The sequence below is a fragment of the Megalobrama amblycephala genome, linkage group LG24 (genome assembly GCF_018812025.1).
Source record: "Megalobrama amblycephala isolate DHTTF-2021 linkage group LG24, ASM1881202v1, whole genome shotgun sequence".
Taxonomy (NCBI): Eukaryota; Metazoa; Chordata; class Actinopteri; order Cypriniformes; family Xenocyprididae; genus Megalobrama; species Megalobrama amblycephala.
Genome location: NC_063067.1, coordinates 32,661,751 through 32,678,941, shown reverse-complemented (window position 1 = coordinate 32,678,941; position 17,191 = coordinate 32,661,751). Strand labels below are relative to the sequence as shown.

The window sequence follows — 17,191 nt, the reverse complement described above, 5'->3', positions numbered from 1 at the left end:
GAACAAATCCTCAGAAAGATTGATATGGTTCCAAAACTATTGTTTTTTTGAGTCTTGAGATCAGTGACTGTTGATTGTACTACCTTCTACTGTGTAACTGTGGACCTCATTTTCAGCAATACACAGAGTGTTCCACTGGCCATCCTGACAGGAGGGAGAGACATTTATTAATTTCTTATTCATTTTCTTCCATAAAAACTGTCAAATGTGATTAAATGTGAGCCAAAAGCATATTTATGTTCTTGCAGATTTCTGAGAAACACTGTTGAAAGTGGATCGGACAAAGCAGCACAACACACTTGTAGCCTATCAGCAGTAGGGGGTGTGTCCACTCATAATAAGGGAAGAGAGAGAGTGAGCAAGAGGGAGATTTGAAGAAAGACTAGAAAGAGAGATGGCTGAGAGACATTAAAAAAGAGATCAGTGTAGATCAGAGGAATATCACTGGATAAAGACGGGCTATGATCAGGCAAGAGCTTAGGACTCTGGAGAGACCCAAGAGGAAAGGCCTAAAAACTTCTGCTCCATATTTGAGTAACATTAGTTTTGCTATGTTTCAAAGAGCCAAGATATGCAGTTTTCAGTGTCATTAACCTGCTGCTTCCGAATATGCCGACTTCTATAATATCTAAAATCGAAAAGCAGTATGTGAGCCGAGTAGTATGTCCAAATTCATAGAATTCATAAAACAGTAAGAAAAAAGCACCCGGATGACCTACTACTTCCGGCGAGATGCTGAAGTGTGCATTCACTGGACATTTTACTATCCCATTAGGCCAGGGGAGAGTGATACCATAGGTCAAATGACAATGACAACATGGCTGATGTAGTACGTCCGAAATTTCATTTATACCACACACATACATACTATATAACACAATAGTCGCAAAGTAAGTTTCAAACCAAATGTAGTACCTACCATACAGTATGCTATTCCGGACACAGCGTTTTGTCCAGAGCTGGTGTGCTGCTGGTGACTAACAATGAATGTCATCTTCACTTTATTTATTCGCAAAGCACTATTTTGCTTCGCTTCAGCTATAGCCCCGTTTCCACAGCAGGAACTTTCCCCAGGAACTAGGGACTATGGGGTGGTACTCGGTGCGTTTCGACTGCAGGAACTAGGGTCTAAACAAAGTTCAGGGTAAAAATACCCCCCTCAATAAGTCCCTGCTTGTGTGGCATGTGGCATGAACTTTGACCTTTTCAAAGTTCAGGAACTTTCGGGGGTGGGAGTTGAGCGCTGAAATTATTGATCGGTTGAGTTCACGCAGAATTTTGTTTGGTTGACTCCTCACAGCATTTTATTTCAACCACCAAAAGTCTGTTGCAGTAAGAGTTGTTTGCTGATCGAATCAACAACGGAGTTTAAAAAATACGACCAAAGAACCGACAATGAGGTTTAGGCTTTATTAAGCTTATATACGGAGGACGAAATCCAGCGGGAACTGGAAAGTCATGCACACTCCTATGTCACCGGACTCTTCTTCACGGTAGGGCTGGGCGATATATCGCATGCGATTCTCACGCGCATTTCGTCAGTAAAGCCGGTTCCCTGTTTCCAGTTCCCTGTTCCGCGTTCATACTGAACCCGATTTTGCGTGGCTTGTCCGTGAACTACGGCTCTGTCTATTAAAAGGCGCTCCATTTGAAAGCAGGTGATGGCGATTTAGCGGTAATCAGGGAACCGGCTTTACTGACGAAATGCGCGTGAGAATCGCATCCGATATATCGCCCAGCCCTACTTCACGGTACTTTATAACGTGATGGAAACGCAGACAGCAACAGGTCTGGGGAAAAAAGTTCCTGGGATAAATTGTCCTGGGTAATTTCAGTGGAAATGAGGCTTATGATAAAGATTAGGGGTGTAACGGATCTTAGGTAATCTGTGATCTGTACTGGCCATGCCCAACGGTTTGGCACGCAAGTGAATCACGGATTAATTGCAAAGTTTGCACATAATCAAATTTATCATTTGCAAGTCTTGCCAATTTACACAATCAAGCGATTTTAAATCATTCAAGTGCAAGAAGAGGCAAAAGAGAACTCAATTCGTTTCTCGCGTGCTCAGCTGCACACACCTGAAGTGCGCACTGACTGAATTGATTCCTTTTTTGCTTCTCTTTGTGCTTAAACAGACACATAGACACAAAATGTTGTCAAAATACCCTTCTTGGCAAATATTCTCATAAACACGATTATGTCTTAAGTGGATGTAAACAGTTGACAAAGAAATCGAATGTGTATAATTATATTGGATCCGTGCATTAGTTCTTAAAGTGGCAGCAGCCTATAAATAACTGCTGCTGTTTGTGTCATTAATGCTAATCAAACAACAAAATATAAATATAGATTAATCTGCATTTAATTTAGACAGTGAACACTAAGTTATTTTACATGTAGCCTAATTATTACATTTCTGTACCTGAAGGCTACTGTTAGACCTTACTTTATTTGTAATTTTGTTATATTGTATTTATCTATGCATGAAATTAGTGTATTTGTTCTTATTTTATTACTAACTGTTCACTTGTCTTTAATAATGTCTGAATTTTATTAGTTAGGCTAGTAGTTTTTGCTGTGGTATCGAAGTATGTGTGCTTTAAGTAATAAATGGAAATATAAGTTACATTTTTTAAAAATTACCCAATCCATGCTTAAAAAACAGTAATATGATCCAAACCGCGAGTTTTGTGATCCGATGTGGCACTAATAAACAGACATGCACTCTTGAATTGCATGTTCATGCCTTTGGGGGCAAAACGATGAGAGGAGTGTGTTTGTTTTGGGGTGATTTCAAATGTCAACAGATATTCTCAGAAATCACTTAGATTTTCCGAAAGGACAATAAACTATACTAACTAACTTAGAAAAAAGAAAATTGTGTAACGCCTTAACACTCTGAGGTCTAAAAACGCGCCGGCGCGTTTTGCAGGTTTTTTTTCACATTGCAGCAAAACAGACTTAAAATACTCCGTCATTTTTTGTCATAGAAACATAAGTAATACATCAATTGAAACTATAGAATATCTCCTTTTATTTGTATACACTCAGAGTAAAAACAAAATGTTGTGCTTTTTGTAAAATAAAGAAAACTAACATGATGCGTGATCTCTCATCTCCCTCTGAACGAAGTCCAATCTGATAGTTCTCAGAAAATGAAGTGTAACTTAGTGAATACTAATCACAAAAAATTCATACTTATGTCTAACAAAACGTTGAAATGTCAGGTTTTAAATCGTGCAAGTCAAATCGAAAACAAACATTCTGTGTTTATGTAATCTGTATGAAAAGAGAGCCATGTCAGAAGTCCGTGATTCAGCTCATTACCCACTAATGCGGCCACGCCCACGGAGCCAGCGCTATTCACAGGCAAATTCAGAGACAACACATGCATTCATCATCTCAATCGTGTATTTATTGCCTTGAAAATTGTTTATCTGGATGAAAAAGCCATGGTTAGCGATCTCTGGAAGACATTCAGTAAATTCCTGTTTGTTTTCTTCTATTGATAAGTTTTAAGTGAGTTTTTGTTTCTTTAGCGCCCTCCGGCTGTAGTATGAATTGGTAAACACCATTCATGGAATATCGTCTTCTTCTTAGGTGAATTTGTGGACTAAAATGCACAGAGCGCCCTCCGGCTGCAGTATGAATTGCAAACACCAGCGCTCATAGAGATAACAATGAATATTAAATAAAAAATAACTCCTCTGTATAGAAAATTGACATAAACATATGAGAATCCTATATTTCTCCAAATGTGCATGCTTTTAAACTAAAAGCCTATATTTAGACTCTTTGCATCACAGAAATACATTATATTTTAAAGTATAATATAAAACTATTATTTTATATTGTAATAAAATTTTTCTGTATGTTTCATATACCATGATGAGCTTGAGACATCACAGAAGTTTTTTTTCACAGCCTACCTGACTGAAATGCCTCATTAATATGCAAGTCTTTTCAGGTCATTACTATTCAATTCTTTTGTCTTCACAGGTGAGAATGAGCCATTATTCATGGAGATTCACGCCTCCTCGCATACCGTGTTTCTTGGCAAAAAGTGTCTTACAAAAACTAAATCAGTATATTGTTATAAATGAAAGAGTAGTCAGCATAATTTTTACATAATTTTGAAGCAAAAACTCTAGTCTACAACCTTCAATACCCAAAAGTCTTGTGAACACAGATTTAATATACTTTTATTGGCCTTATATCAGTGACTTAAGTTTTTTGTTTTTTCAGTAACCACGCATAAACGTTATTCCTTCAAAAACACAAACATGTACACACATGTTCCTCACATATTATGGTAGCCTAGTTTGTGCTGAATACAGTGTAATGACACTTGTGTCATTAATATGTTTATGAACAACTGAAAAAAGCACAAATGTCAGGGCATGTCAAAACTTCTCCAGGCCCCAAATCAGCCTCAGACTCCAGAGGGTTAAAACAAGTAAAATAATCTAATTCTATACCGAACAGGCAGCCATTTCAACTTTTTTAATAGCGGTTGACTGACTCAAATTTCTTAGCTAATTTGAGCATTCTCGCAGCTGCATTCTGTATTTTTTGGAGGCACGTCAATGTTCTGTTATCATTTATAAAGTAAAGCAACAATACAGTAGTCCATTCACGTAAAAACATGAATGCTTTCTCAAAATCAAGTCGATAAAAAAAAGACTTAGTTTTGGCTGAAAGGAGTAGATAATAGCTAGATAACTAGATCCGACAAACAAATTTATTTGTTTGTCCATTTTTAAATCTGTATCCAAAACAAACCCTACATTTTTTCCACTAGCTGTAATTAAACCAGACAAGGGAGTAGATTTTAAGCATTTACTATAATTATTTTCCAGTGTCAAATGTAAGATTGAGAGACTATAGAGCCATTACCTGGGCATCCTTATCAGTCACACAGAAGTAAAAAGAGATGCTTTGACTTCCTAGGTTAAAGTCAATCCAGAACGCTTCAAGATTTTCATCCTCTGGCATGAGCAGCTGTAAACATTACAATAAAGAAATGTACATTTATGTATTTCCATACTCATTTTTATTGGCTTTTGTCCCATATTAAATGTAAAAACTAACCTCATGTTTGTCTAAGAATGCCTCCAGGCAAGGGTAGGAGTACACACTGTGAGAAGATAAACAAAGACATGTTATACAATCTGTAAAAAAAGAGAAAGCTGTCAAAAGACATTAAGTACCTTCTCCCATCTCCTTGCATGCCATTCACCATATTTAGAAACTTCCTGCAGTCCTGTCACAAAGACACATACAAAAATCATACTCTAAAATTCTATGCAACCAAAAAAAATTCTGTTAATGTGAGGCAATATTTACAGTCTCAAACTCAGAATCCTTAATCTTCTTGAATGCAGAGAAGACAAATGTCATGTTAAACCAGGAGTCAGCTAGTTCATTCCTCTGAGCTGGTGAAGTCATTCTGCAGAGGGCCTCCATTAAAGACACCTGCAGGTCATAATCTAAACAGCGGCAGAAATGTAGCTAAAGTCAGTCATAGTATGAGTGCAGTTTTGTAATGATCAGTGTTCTGCAAATAGTTTTGTAATTATCATAACATTTATAATACTTTTGAAGTATGCTTCATTATACATCTATAATCACACTTTCTTCACTAATCTTTCCAAGTATACTCAGTACAATGGATTTTTGCACTAACCTCCACCTTTTAGGATTCGACTAGCCACATCATTCCTGATTAAAAACAGAAAAGACTTTGAATAAAAGAGTAAATGTGTCCACAGGAGCAAAAGGGGAACTTTTAAAATGTATTGTTAAGTATTCAAGAATCCTTCAAGACACACGATAGTGATAATGTATCATCATCCAACATACATCATACACGAGGCCTCTTGAGATGACAAGATCTTCTTCTTCTTTTTCAGCTCCATGGGAATCTTTGCCAGAATAGCATTGAGTTTCCTTGCTGCCTGTCATTAAGAGTAAATAATAATCCTTCATACATTCCCTCCTGTAATTAAGTTATCTATTTCTGGTGTAGGTAAACACAGCTCAAAAGACATGTCATGTCACATGTCATGACTGGAGGTGTAGAATGAGTTTTTAATACGGTCAAAATGATTTCTTCCATGCATATTTGTGGCAACTGAAGCTAAACTGTATTGAATCTCTTACCTCTTTCTGGATCATGATGTTTATTTGGGCATCGGAGGACAGTTTGCCAATGTGACTAAGCAGAGCTTCTGTAACTTCATATGTACCTGAGGGAATACACAGATTGAACTGAATGCAGAGCACTGTTCAACCTACCTTTGTCTTTTCTTTTCTTTTTTTTTTTTAAATTATTGAAAATTTGGAACAAAACACTCACCTTCTTTACAACTTTCATGAACAACCTGCAAAGGTTAAATAAAAGATTTACAGATCAGGTTACTGTATTACAGCAGGTGTGTGTGTGTGTCTAAAAATTGTGTCACACACACATCCTGATAAGTGAAGTCAAAACATTTTGTTTGCCCTCTGGTGACTGGCTACAATAAAAATCATAAACCCCACCCTCTTCATGTAATCGAATGGGATGCGAGTAAAACTAAAAAATCCAATTACACTTCAAATATTTATTTTTCCAAATATGGTTTCTGTCATTTTAAGTAGTTCTTATCACGCTGACCTATGTCCAAGTGTTCGTTTTTCTAATACGTTTGGTTTTAGTTAGTTATTTAATGCTATAAAAACGGGGTGTAACGTCATGATTGACAGTCGTGTTTGCGATTGAGTCTGCGGCTCCATCTTATGATCACTACTTCGTAGACTTGGGCTCTGAATGATGTAATGGGCGCAAGAGTTATTTCTGGGATATTCAGAAAAAAAGATAAAAATGTTGCTTCACTAAATATGTTTCTTTTGTACTTTTGTTTCCTGTACTCTTTTCCTAGCAATTACATCTGCTAAGTCATATTGCAGCAAAACATTTTGACATATGTGATTGCTTTCAATACGTATGTTTACATGCACTAATTTTTGGCAATCCAAGTCTTGTTTATGCAGTACAAACCCTAAAAGTTGCAATCCAATGCACATAATTTGTTTACATGTGCATTACAGTAAATGCATTCTGAACAAAATTTCAGTGCATGCGCAGCACCCAGTCGCCACATTCAGAACTGGAAAAAGTCATCAATCTGAATAATAACAGAATGTTTGGGTGCATGTAAACATAACAATTTAAATGCATTTCCTTTTATCGCAAAAATGTGCTGTTACAAACCATCAGTGCATCAAAGAAGTCCTCAGCCAGCTTTATCAATGTCTCATTTCTTGATGACCCTGCCTCCACCCACAGCTTTCTGGCCTTCTCGAACCACTGCACTATGTAAACATACATTTTAAGCCATGAATATATTATTCTCTTTCACCACAACAGACATATGGGAACAGAAACATTGATTGTACACTTATCTTTTTAACAAATCCATGGGCGACTATTACAGATATTCCTCCACCCCCTGGAAACACCAGCATCTCGCCATATTTGTGTAAAACGGTAAGCACCAGACAAGCATGGTCCACATTTCCAAGATCCATTTCCTGCAAGAACACACAAAAGAGTGCATTAGTGCCCACCCACTTTTTCAGTGCCATTGGCTCATTAAGGATTTTTCCCATCCATTTTTCCCAAAAGGATTTTAAAAAGTCTTCGTTAAAGACTTAAAAGCAATTAAATAAATCAGCTACAAGGTGAATCCATGGGTTAAAGCAAAAAAGAAAAATCCTGAGCCTGAATTTTCGCAGGGTTATTTGGCAAAAAAAGAACATTATTTGATAATGATTTCCTTGAAATGAACTAGTATTTTATCTGCCATTGCCATAAGCCCGTGACAGGCTCAGACTACAGATTATGGTGAGCTATTTGAAACAGCAAGAAAGGTTACTCACTACAATATGGTGCAAACACATGTCAGGGCTCGACAATAAGAACTGCCCGATGGCCCGGGGCCAGTGTGAACGACGCTCGGGACAGTTGACGGAAAGGTCACTTGACCCAATCGGGATATCGTCTATGATATCGTAAGTGTCGATTCGACATTCGAACGATCTGATATTATAGATTATGTCCCTTACTTTACAAAAAACAAACAAACACACCCATTGAGTGCACGCATGCACTATAGCCTACGTCTAGTAGGTTAGACTAGTGCGCGTGCATATTTAGATTGCACGCTTTCACTGCATGATTTAGTCTATTAAAATACATTTAGAATGCCCCCAGAATTCAAGATAAGGGGCAAAAATGCCCCTGTATATATTTTATATTTATATAATTTAATATAGTTAACCAGTATTACACAAAGAGCACCATTTTTCTACACATATTAGCATGATTACAAATGTTATATTGATTGTATTCAGCATAGAGTTTAATGAACAAAAACTTAATATCAAGTGACTTACATTTAAGACACCAAATCGTCTGTTTCGCTGTATTTCGCCAACGAAAATAGTTCCAAAGTCCACAGCATAGTTTTGCGTCTCTGAACAACACTTCCTGAATGAATCAGCCGCTTGAATGAATCGGTTCAATCTCAATGATTCGCTCATTAACAGTGATTCACTGCCACCTACTGGCGGGTTTAATGTCACATTTGAAGTATCTTCATTTTTTTTTTAATAATTTCAAATAACAGCATTTAACATTTTATATTTTCAACATTAAAAACATTTTTATGCATTTGTAACTGCTCTTGACTGATTAACTTAAGTTTAATCTTTGTTGTGGGACCAGTGAAAATTTTTGCGGGGCAAGTAAAAATTTGAACCACTGGCCCGAACCAGGACAAGTAGAAAAAATCCTTAGCATTGAGCCCTGCATGTAGCATTTAGGATGCTTTTAATATCAAGTTTTGCTGGTTAGCTTTCTCCTTGACAGTGTACAAGACAACCTACAATCTAAAACATGAAATAACTGATATTGTTTTGTCAAAAGAAATAATGGTAAATTAAATACTAGGAAATTTTTAATACTAGCTTAATTTGACACAAATTTACACAGATTTACAAGTGGTTGAGAGATAAATCGTGTTCTGCAATGAACGTTCACATGCGTATTTTCAAGTCACACCATACCTGCAAACCTAACATAGGTGAAAAAGGTGACGTGTGTATGAATTTACTTGTTGTAGGGGGATCTGGGGGCATCCTCCCTCAGGAGAACAATTTTTGTGATTTTAACATGTAAACAAAGCATTCTGTTGCACTCTGACAAGAAAATAAATAGGAAAACATTCATTGGCACTAGGGCTGGGAATTGACACAATTGGATTTGATTTTGATTCAGAAGCTAGCAATTTGATTACCTTCAATTCAATATTGATTAATATGGGGCCTATCAGGTACAGTGGATGGCAAATTTCCTCAAAGAAAAAATGTTCTCAACTAATGCTGTAAACGATAAAGGGAACCACAGATGGCACATCATTATAATATTAGGTTAAATTAAGCTACTTACATATAAATTATACATGAGGAAGTTTTTATAATGATGTTATAATACATTTTTAATGACATATGCCTAATTATGTTTCTACTCGTTTTTTTATGTAAGCCTTAAACATTTAAATGGTGTCATAAAACAGATTTATACAATCAATATTGAAGCACATGTTAAGTACAAATACAATGAATATGCACTAGCCTATAGTGCAAAATGAATCCTCTCTAAGTTCATTTTTGTGGCTGACTAATGAGTTTTTGGACATTGAACGTTTTTTTTTTTGGGGGGGGTAAATGTGATGGTAAAAGTGACATTTTTACAAGCTGTTTTATTGGCGCGTTTCCACAGTTGAAATGCTGACTGATCGATTGCATGTGGCATGGTACGGATTTCGGTAAGTATCTTTCAACATACCTGAGGATGTTAATTCATGTTTATTTCATGTTGTAACTAGTAAAGCGGAAGAGATGATCAGTTTGCGTGGGCCAAGAAAAATTGCGACACCTCGACAGACATCTATGGACTCACTCCAGTCTATGGGAAAGTAGCCCATTCGATTCTTGTGAGGTTTATTGTGCTTTTCACCCTGATATCCCCCCAAGTTATGCTGCGGTCACACTCAACTTTGAACATACGAAATTTCATCGGATGCCACAACGGTCGAGATATGACGTCACGGTCTACAGCGTCTTTTTTTTATTAACATGAATTCAACATATAACATATAGTAATACATATAAAGTGTAAAAATATACAACCTATTCGACTTTACTGCAAATATATTATTAATTCAGCCAAGAGGTCATGTCGATCTTCTACTGGTCGCACGTCTTCACGACGATCCGAATTCGCAGGTCAGAGTTTCCGGTCTGTCGCATTCGCATGCGTATGAATGGAAGTCAATGGAATGAAAAGTGCAGTGTGACTGCACCTTTAGTAGGACTCGGATGCAGCTGGATCTCTCAACCACGCATTTTCCAAGACCCGCCCCATTCAACTTCTGATTGGCTAGCAATGTTATTTTAGTTAAAAGTGAAAACTTTCTTCCACCGATCTGGCACGGTGGAAAAACTTTAAGCCCTGTGAATCACAACATTACAAATTTTTATTTCAAGTAAAAAAAGTTTTTGAAAATCTGAAATCTTGTACAAAGGTACAATTTTAAATAGTATTATTAATATACAATTTAATAGAGTTTACCTTTTTTTGATTATTAAAGGTGCTCTATGTAGGTTTTTGACTGTACTAAAGCATTAAAATACCATAATATGTTTGCAGATATTTATTAAATATGCTCAGTTCACATATTAGTTTCTCTGAAAACCATTGCTACAGCCAGTTATTTTACTTTGAAATGTGCGTTCCGTGTCAGAATGTCTGTTTTTGTTTTGCTCTGTGCAAGACCGCACGTTGCCAATTTACCCAATAGTATTTCGCCGCCCCGGGTTGCCAGTTGGCGGAAAACACAAGCCATGGAAGCCAGCGAACAAACTTGGTCAGAAATCGCAGACTCTACCCGACCTAAAAAGCCTCAGCATCCATCTAAAAATCTCTATGAACGGGGGCATATTAAAATGTGATATCAACTCATCATAAATCAATAAATCAACTAATTGTCTTACAGTATGTAAGTCTCCTCGCATTCCAATGTCAATTGAGCTCGCTCCTGTTGCGTGTCCTCAAACTGGCAACCCGTGAGAGCGTCAAGTCTGAGCAGGAGGGGGTGGTGCAAACAATATTTTGAATTTGGACTGCAGTACCCCATTTCAACCACTAGCTGTCATTCTTACATAGAGCACCTTTAATTTACTTATTTAAAGGGGGGGGTATATAATGCTATTTCATGCATTCTGACTTACTTAAACAGTTGGAATCTCATGCTAAACATGGCCAAAGTTTCAAAACACGTGTCGGGCGTATGACAGAGTATTTCAGTGCCAAAAATACTGTTTTTCAAGTATGTGCTTGTGTGACATCAAAATGGTCGGAATTCCTTGTACGGGCACTTCTGCCGGAAGAGCGCTCACGCACACGTTGACCAGAGAGAGAGAGCAAGAGCACGCCCATCAACGCACTTCGTTCGGCTTTACGGAAGTCATCAGCAGCGCTGCACAGGACTTGCTCAAGAAAGATTTGTCACTTTGTTTTTAGACCACGAATTCAACAATGCCACCAAAGAAGTGTGTTTTTGTTTGTGAGGGAAAGATAACCTTGCTTCCCAAAGAACCCAGTAGAGCCGAGAGAGGTGCTCAAGCATTACATTGATGCGCTCTCTATCAGTTTCTATGGTTATTTTAATAACAAATATTGAGAGGCTCTCGATATTTGTTATTAAAATAACCATAGAAACCGCCTTAAATTAACTATCAGAATAAGGATAAAGTTTTTTATTGGTTAAAATGAATGGAGAATCTCTCATGTTTTCCGTGGCTGCTCGAGCCCTCAGGATCGGCGCTCATTTATAAACAAGGCCCAGTTTACACTGGATTTACAGTGTTTGAACTAAAGGTTGGAGCGGTCACAGCGATTGATCCCGGTTAAGTCAACCGCAGGTGGTGAGTAAAACTGCTACAAATGTCTGTTTTTTTGGCAATAGGTGCCTAAGTGCATATAATGTAAACAACACAAACGTAGTGAATTCATAAATTCATTATTCATCATTCACTACACGCTATATTCATTATAGTGATTCAAAAGTTCTCCAGAGATAATGCAATGGTGTATTGCGTGTGTTTAAATTTATCTGACCATTGATAGCTTGCAGCCGATCTCTACACAAAAGTGACATGCTTGTGACAGCTGTCACTCTATCTCCGCTCACAACAACACGCCTCCAGGCACTCGGCTTTACAGCGTAAGCCGCCGGTACAGCGTATGTATCTTTTATAAATATGATAAAACTAAAGACTTTTCGGCGATATGAAGGATGCTATACTACTCTATTGGTACTTAAGTTTAACATGAGATTGGCAGAAACTGTGTGTGATGCCCCCCCTTTAATTACTAACTTGTTTTATTAATGCAGGATATGAGAATTTTTTAAAGATGGAGTTGGCGGTGAAGAAAAATGTCATGTCGCATAGAAATGTCTATGTATTACCTAAAAGGTGAGCCCGTAGATATCACACATGCAATTTGCAAACTTTGAATGAGAATTATGCCAGTGAATGAGTCTCAAGCCACAGTCAATAATTTCCTAAAAGCAAAAGTAAAGAAAAACTGACCGAGCTTTTGCCGCAAGTGCATTCTCTCAGACACAACGAGAGCTGAATCTACCTCAGGTATATCACATCTAAATTTATTGGTTTAATATTTCTCTTGTGGACAATTAATTAACGATAGTGAAAAAATGAGAAGACATATTTCAACATTTCTTGTTTCTAGGTTTTTTAGTGTCAGTGTTTGAAGCTTCTTTTGATTTTCATTGATGACTGATTATTGTGCCGTGTTTGGACTGGGAGACTATAAGTACTATATAATTTTAGTAGTAGTATTATTAAAACATGTAAAAGAGATTTTTAATCTCAATGTGCTTTTCCTGGTAAAATAAAGGTTATAATAATTAATAATAATTTGTAATTGTATTGTTATTAGCATTATTAGTGTCATTAAAATGTTTTGTTAATGTGCTATTGAAACAAAACAAAATGCTGACAAACAACGAAGCTGTTTTCATCTTGACTTAAACAACAATTGTATAAGAATATTGCATCTATTTTATAACAAGCAGTCTTGACAATCCATCCGAATATTAATTTGATAATAATACTACCCTGATAATAATAATAATAACTGAATGCATTAATGGAAAAATTATCATTGTGATATTGTCAAAGGCATCAGCCATCATCGATATCTCTGACTATCGTCGATACACGATACTATCGTCTATCGGCACAACCCTTTGTGAAGCATTACAAACAGTATAATTAAAGATGATGGAGATATATAAAACTACTTATTTAAAATGTTGATTATATATATAAAACTATATATTTGAAGTTTATTGCAAAATATACATATACACAAATACTTAAGTATTTTGAGCGGGTAAGTGAGACTGACTGGTCATTCGCAGTTGCTTCATGGTAATGGGCGGCGCTTAAGCATTTTTTGAGCATTTTTTCTTGTTGTGACTCTCTGATTGGTTAAATTTTCTGTACAGCATCATGGGTAATGTAGTTTTTCACCACTAATTCTGACATTAAACAATTATTTTAAAAATAAGTTGAAATATGGCAGGCTGATGGCTTTAACCAAAGCAAATACCAACAATTAACAACCTTGTAGCTCACAGTAGGTCTGTCTTTAAAGGTTTATAAGTTATTGTTCAAAATCTTTTTCCCTATGGAGAAAAATAAAGTAGTTTTTACAGAACCTAACTGAACCTTTAAAGAACATAAAAATTCAGCGAAGTTCATACACTTAAAGGGTTAGTTCACCCAAAAATTAAAATAATGTTATTTATTACTCACCCTCATGCCGTTCCACACCCGTAAGACCTTTGTTAATCTTCAGAACACAAATTAAGATATTTTTGCTGAAATCCGATGGCTCCGTGAGGCCTGCATAGCCAGCAATGACATTTCCTCTCTCAAGATCCATTAATGTACTAAAAACATATTTAAATCAGTTCATGTGAGTACAGTGGTTCAATATTAATATTATAAAGAGACGAGAATATTTTTGGTGCGCCAAAAAAACTAAATTTATATTTTTTAGTCCATTAATGGATCTTGAGAGAGGAAATGTCGTTGCTGGCTATGGAGGCCTCACTGAGCCATCGGATTTCGATCATCAGATCAAAAATATCTTAATTTGTGTTCTTACGGGTGTGGAACGACATGAGGGTGAGTCATTAATTACATTATTTTCATTTTTGCATGAACTAACTCTTTAAAGGGATAGTTCATCCAAAAATGAAAATTCTGTTCTCATACAAGTATGAATTTCTTTGTTCTGCTGAACACAAAAGAAGATATTTTGAAGAATGGGTAGCCAAATAGTTGATGGGCCTCATTGACTTCCATAGTATGGAAAAAAAAAATACTGTATGGAAGTAAATGAGGCCCATCAACTATTTGGTTACAGACATTCTTCAAAATATCTTCTTTTGTGTTCAGAAGAAGAGAGAAATTCATACAGGTTTGGAACAATGTAAGAGTGAGTAAATGATGACAGAATTTTTATTTTTGGGTGAACTATCCATTTAAGTCATGTATGCAATAGTAAACAAATAACTTACCCTGTTGAACAGCTTATCCAGCTTGGTCATGAATTGTCTGGAGCATTTCAAAGAGATTTCCTCCTTGCTTTCATTTTGCAGAAATTTTTCTAAGGCCTGAAAATTACTGTGTTTGAAAGCCTCATCCACCAGTTTCTCCACCTAAGTAATTCAATATAAAGTGAACTTTGAGGTACTATGCATAAATGAATAAAAATCATCTCGTATAATTACAGGAGACAAAACCATTACAGAGGTGAGAAATTACATCCATTTTCCCAGAAATAAAAGCATGAAGTAAACAGCTCTTTTGAGTTTAATTCTCACCTGATGATCCTGCGAAGGTGCCATGATGCACAGACGACCTGTTTTAAATGTTGAAGACATTAAATATGATCTCAGACGCAGATGATTCAAAGAAAATACAATTCCAGGAAAGATGAGAATACAGCAGTCTGAAGTTTCTAAATGTCAGTCTTTGTAATTGTAAAAATTACATTAACTTAAAAAGACACAAAACTACGTGCTCTGGCTTTATTTATTTTAAGATGCGATCTATTAAATTATGTTGTTAGCGGATTTTAGTCATTTAATAACTCATCTACAGCATAGACTGCACAATTTCTGTGGCAAAATACACACATAACAGTAAAGATTAATGGTATTCGCGATTGTGTTATTTGATGGAAATCGCAGCTAGTTTAGCCTGTTAGCTAACTGTTCAGATTACCTCAGATTATTGACTGACGCTTCAGCGGACTTCAGGACGAACTTTCACATTTATTATTATCAAATAATGTGAAGTTAACGCTGATCGTTCAGATGCAATTTCGATACGAAAATGTTTGTCACTCAAAATAGTTTGTAAAAGAGATTGACGGTCGTATTAAACCGTTGTGTTTTGATTACGCGGGAAAGTAAAATGACGAGCACGCGCATGTTCTTTGGAGTCGGATCTTTTCAATGAATCGATTGAATCGTTCTCGATTCAAAACTCACCGAGCGTACAGACATTTAATGGTCAAGTTCATTTTTTTTTTTAAATTAAAGTACTTTAAATGTCGAATGGCAGAATTATTACAAATAAAACGTGCTGGGAATATTTTTATGACTAGGATTTAATAAACATATATTTTTTTAACCCTGTTGAGTCTTCGGTCAAAAATGATCGGAAAAAAATACATTTTGAAATTTTTAACTTTTTGCTTCATCCGAATGGGATGACACTTGGTGACTTTTGTCGCATTAGCTTTGTGAACACACAAAAAATCATGGACATGATTCGGATATGTTAAAGGGTTGAAAATATGAAAAAATACGAAAACTCAGGTGGTACAAACACTTTTTTTGCAGAAAAAGTGCAAAGCAATGAAGGGGTGATACTCTAAAATGTCAAGAGAGCTAAATTGACACATCCACCCCCAACCCCTATATTCATATATATATATATATATATATATATATATATATATATATATATATATATATATATATACACATACATACATACATACATATATATATATATATATATATATATATATATATATATATATGTATACATATATATATGGAATACTGTTTTATTTGAAAAACAATTGAAAGGGCCCTCATACCCATACCCAGGGCCACTGCCACCTGGAGGCCTTAAAGGGTTAGTTCACCCAAAAATGAAAATAATGTCATTTATTACTCACCCTCATGTCGTTCCGCACCCGTAAGACCTATTGTTAATCTTCAGGAACACAAATTGAGATATTTTTGTTGAAATCCGATGGCTCCGTGAGGCCTCCATAGCCAGCAATGACATTTCCTCTCTCAAGATCCATTAATGTACAAAAAACATATTTAAATCAGGTCATGTGAGTAGTTGTACAGTTATGAATCTTTCGTGTCGAATCAGCGGTTCGGAGCGCCAGAGTCACGTGATTTGAACAGTTTGGCGGTTTGACATGCGATCCGAATCATGATTCAATACGCTGATTCATTATGCTCCGAAGCTTCCTGAAGCAGTGTTTTGAAATCGGCCATCACTAAATAAGTCAATTATTTTGTTTTTTTGGTGCACCAAAAATATTCTCGTCACTTTATAATATTAATATTGAACCACTGTACTCACATGAACTGATTTAAATATGTTTTTAGTACATTAATGGATCTTGAGAGAGGAAATGTCATTGCTGGCTATGCAGGCCTCACGGAGCCATCGGATTTCAGCAAAAATATCTTAATTTGTGCTCTGAAGATGAACGGGTGTGGAACGACATGAGGATGAGTAATAAATGACATTATTTTCAGTTTTGGGTGAACTAACCCTTTAAGAAAACAGTGAACAGTGGGCAACATGTAATTATGCATGTAAATACAGGAGAATTATGGCAAAGTCATTTTGGCGTGCCACACTTACTGCTGACAACAGGTGGTGCTTTGACTATTACTAAATATTGGCATGTAGATGTCTTCAGGCCAGGACTATTGTGAAGTTT

General features: G+C 36.2%; 1 protein-coding gene across 4 annotated transcripts in view; it reads right to left on the bottom strand.

Moving 5' to 3' along the window:
* The window catches only part of LOC125260409 (synaptonemal complex protein 2-like), a 40,606-nt gene extending 24,949 nt beyond the window's left edge, over positions 1 to 15,657 (bottom strand). For 3 of the 4 annotated variants that reach the window (XM_048178749.1, XM_048178748.1, XM_048178750.1), the window contains exons 1-14: positions 15,436 to 15,657; positions 15,033 to 15,070; positions 14,727 to 14,867; positions 7,446 to 7,578; positions 7,259 to 7,359; positions 6,362 to 6,386; positions 6,166 to 6,251; positions 5,866 to 5,960; positions 5,690 to 5,724; positions 5,350 to 5,492; positions 5,214 to 5,266; positions 5,095 to 5,140; positions 4,900 to 5,004; positions 84 to 144 (exon numbers count right to left, since the gene is read on the bottom strand). In XM_048178749.1, coding sequence (XP_048034706.1) covers positions 84 to 144; positions 4,900 to 5,004; positions 5,095 to 5,140; positions 5,214 to 5,266; positions 5,350 to 5,492; positions 5,690 to 5,724; positions 5,866 to 5,960; positions 6,166 to 6,251; positions 6,362 to 6,386; positions 7,259 to 7,359; positions 7,446 to 7,578; positions 14,727 to 14,867; positions 15,033 to 15,056 — 1,048 coding nt within the window. In that variant the 5' untranslated portion in view covers positions 15,057 to 15,070; positions 15,436 to 15,657. The remainder of the gene's footprint in view (positions 1 to 83; positions 145 to 4,899; positions 5,005 to 5,094; positions 5,141 to 5,213; positions 5,267 to 5,349; positions 5,493 to 5,689; positions 5,725 to 5,865; positions 5,961 to 6,165; positions 6,252 to 6,361; positions 6,387 to 7,258; positions 7,360 to 7,445; positions 7,579 to 14,726; positions 14,868 to 15,032; positions 15,071 to 15,435) is intronic. The other variant, XM_048178747.1, reaches the window with a different exon arrangement.
* Between the last annotated feature and the right edge of the window lie 1,534 nt (positions 15,658 to 17,191).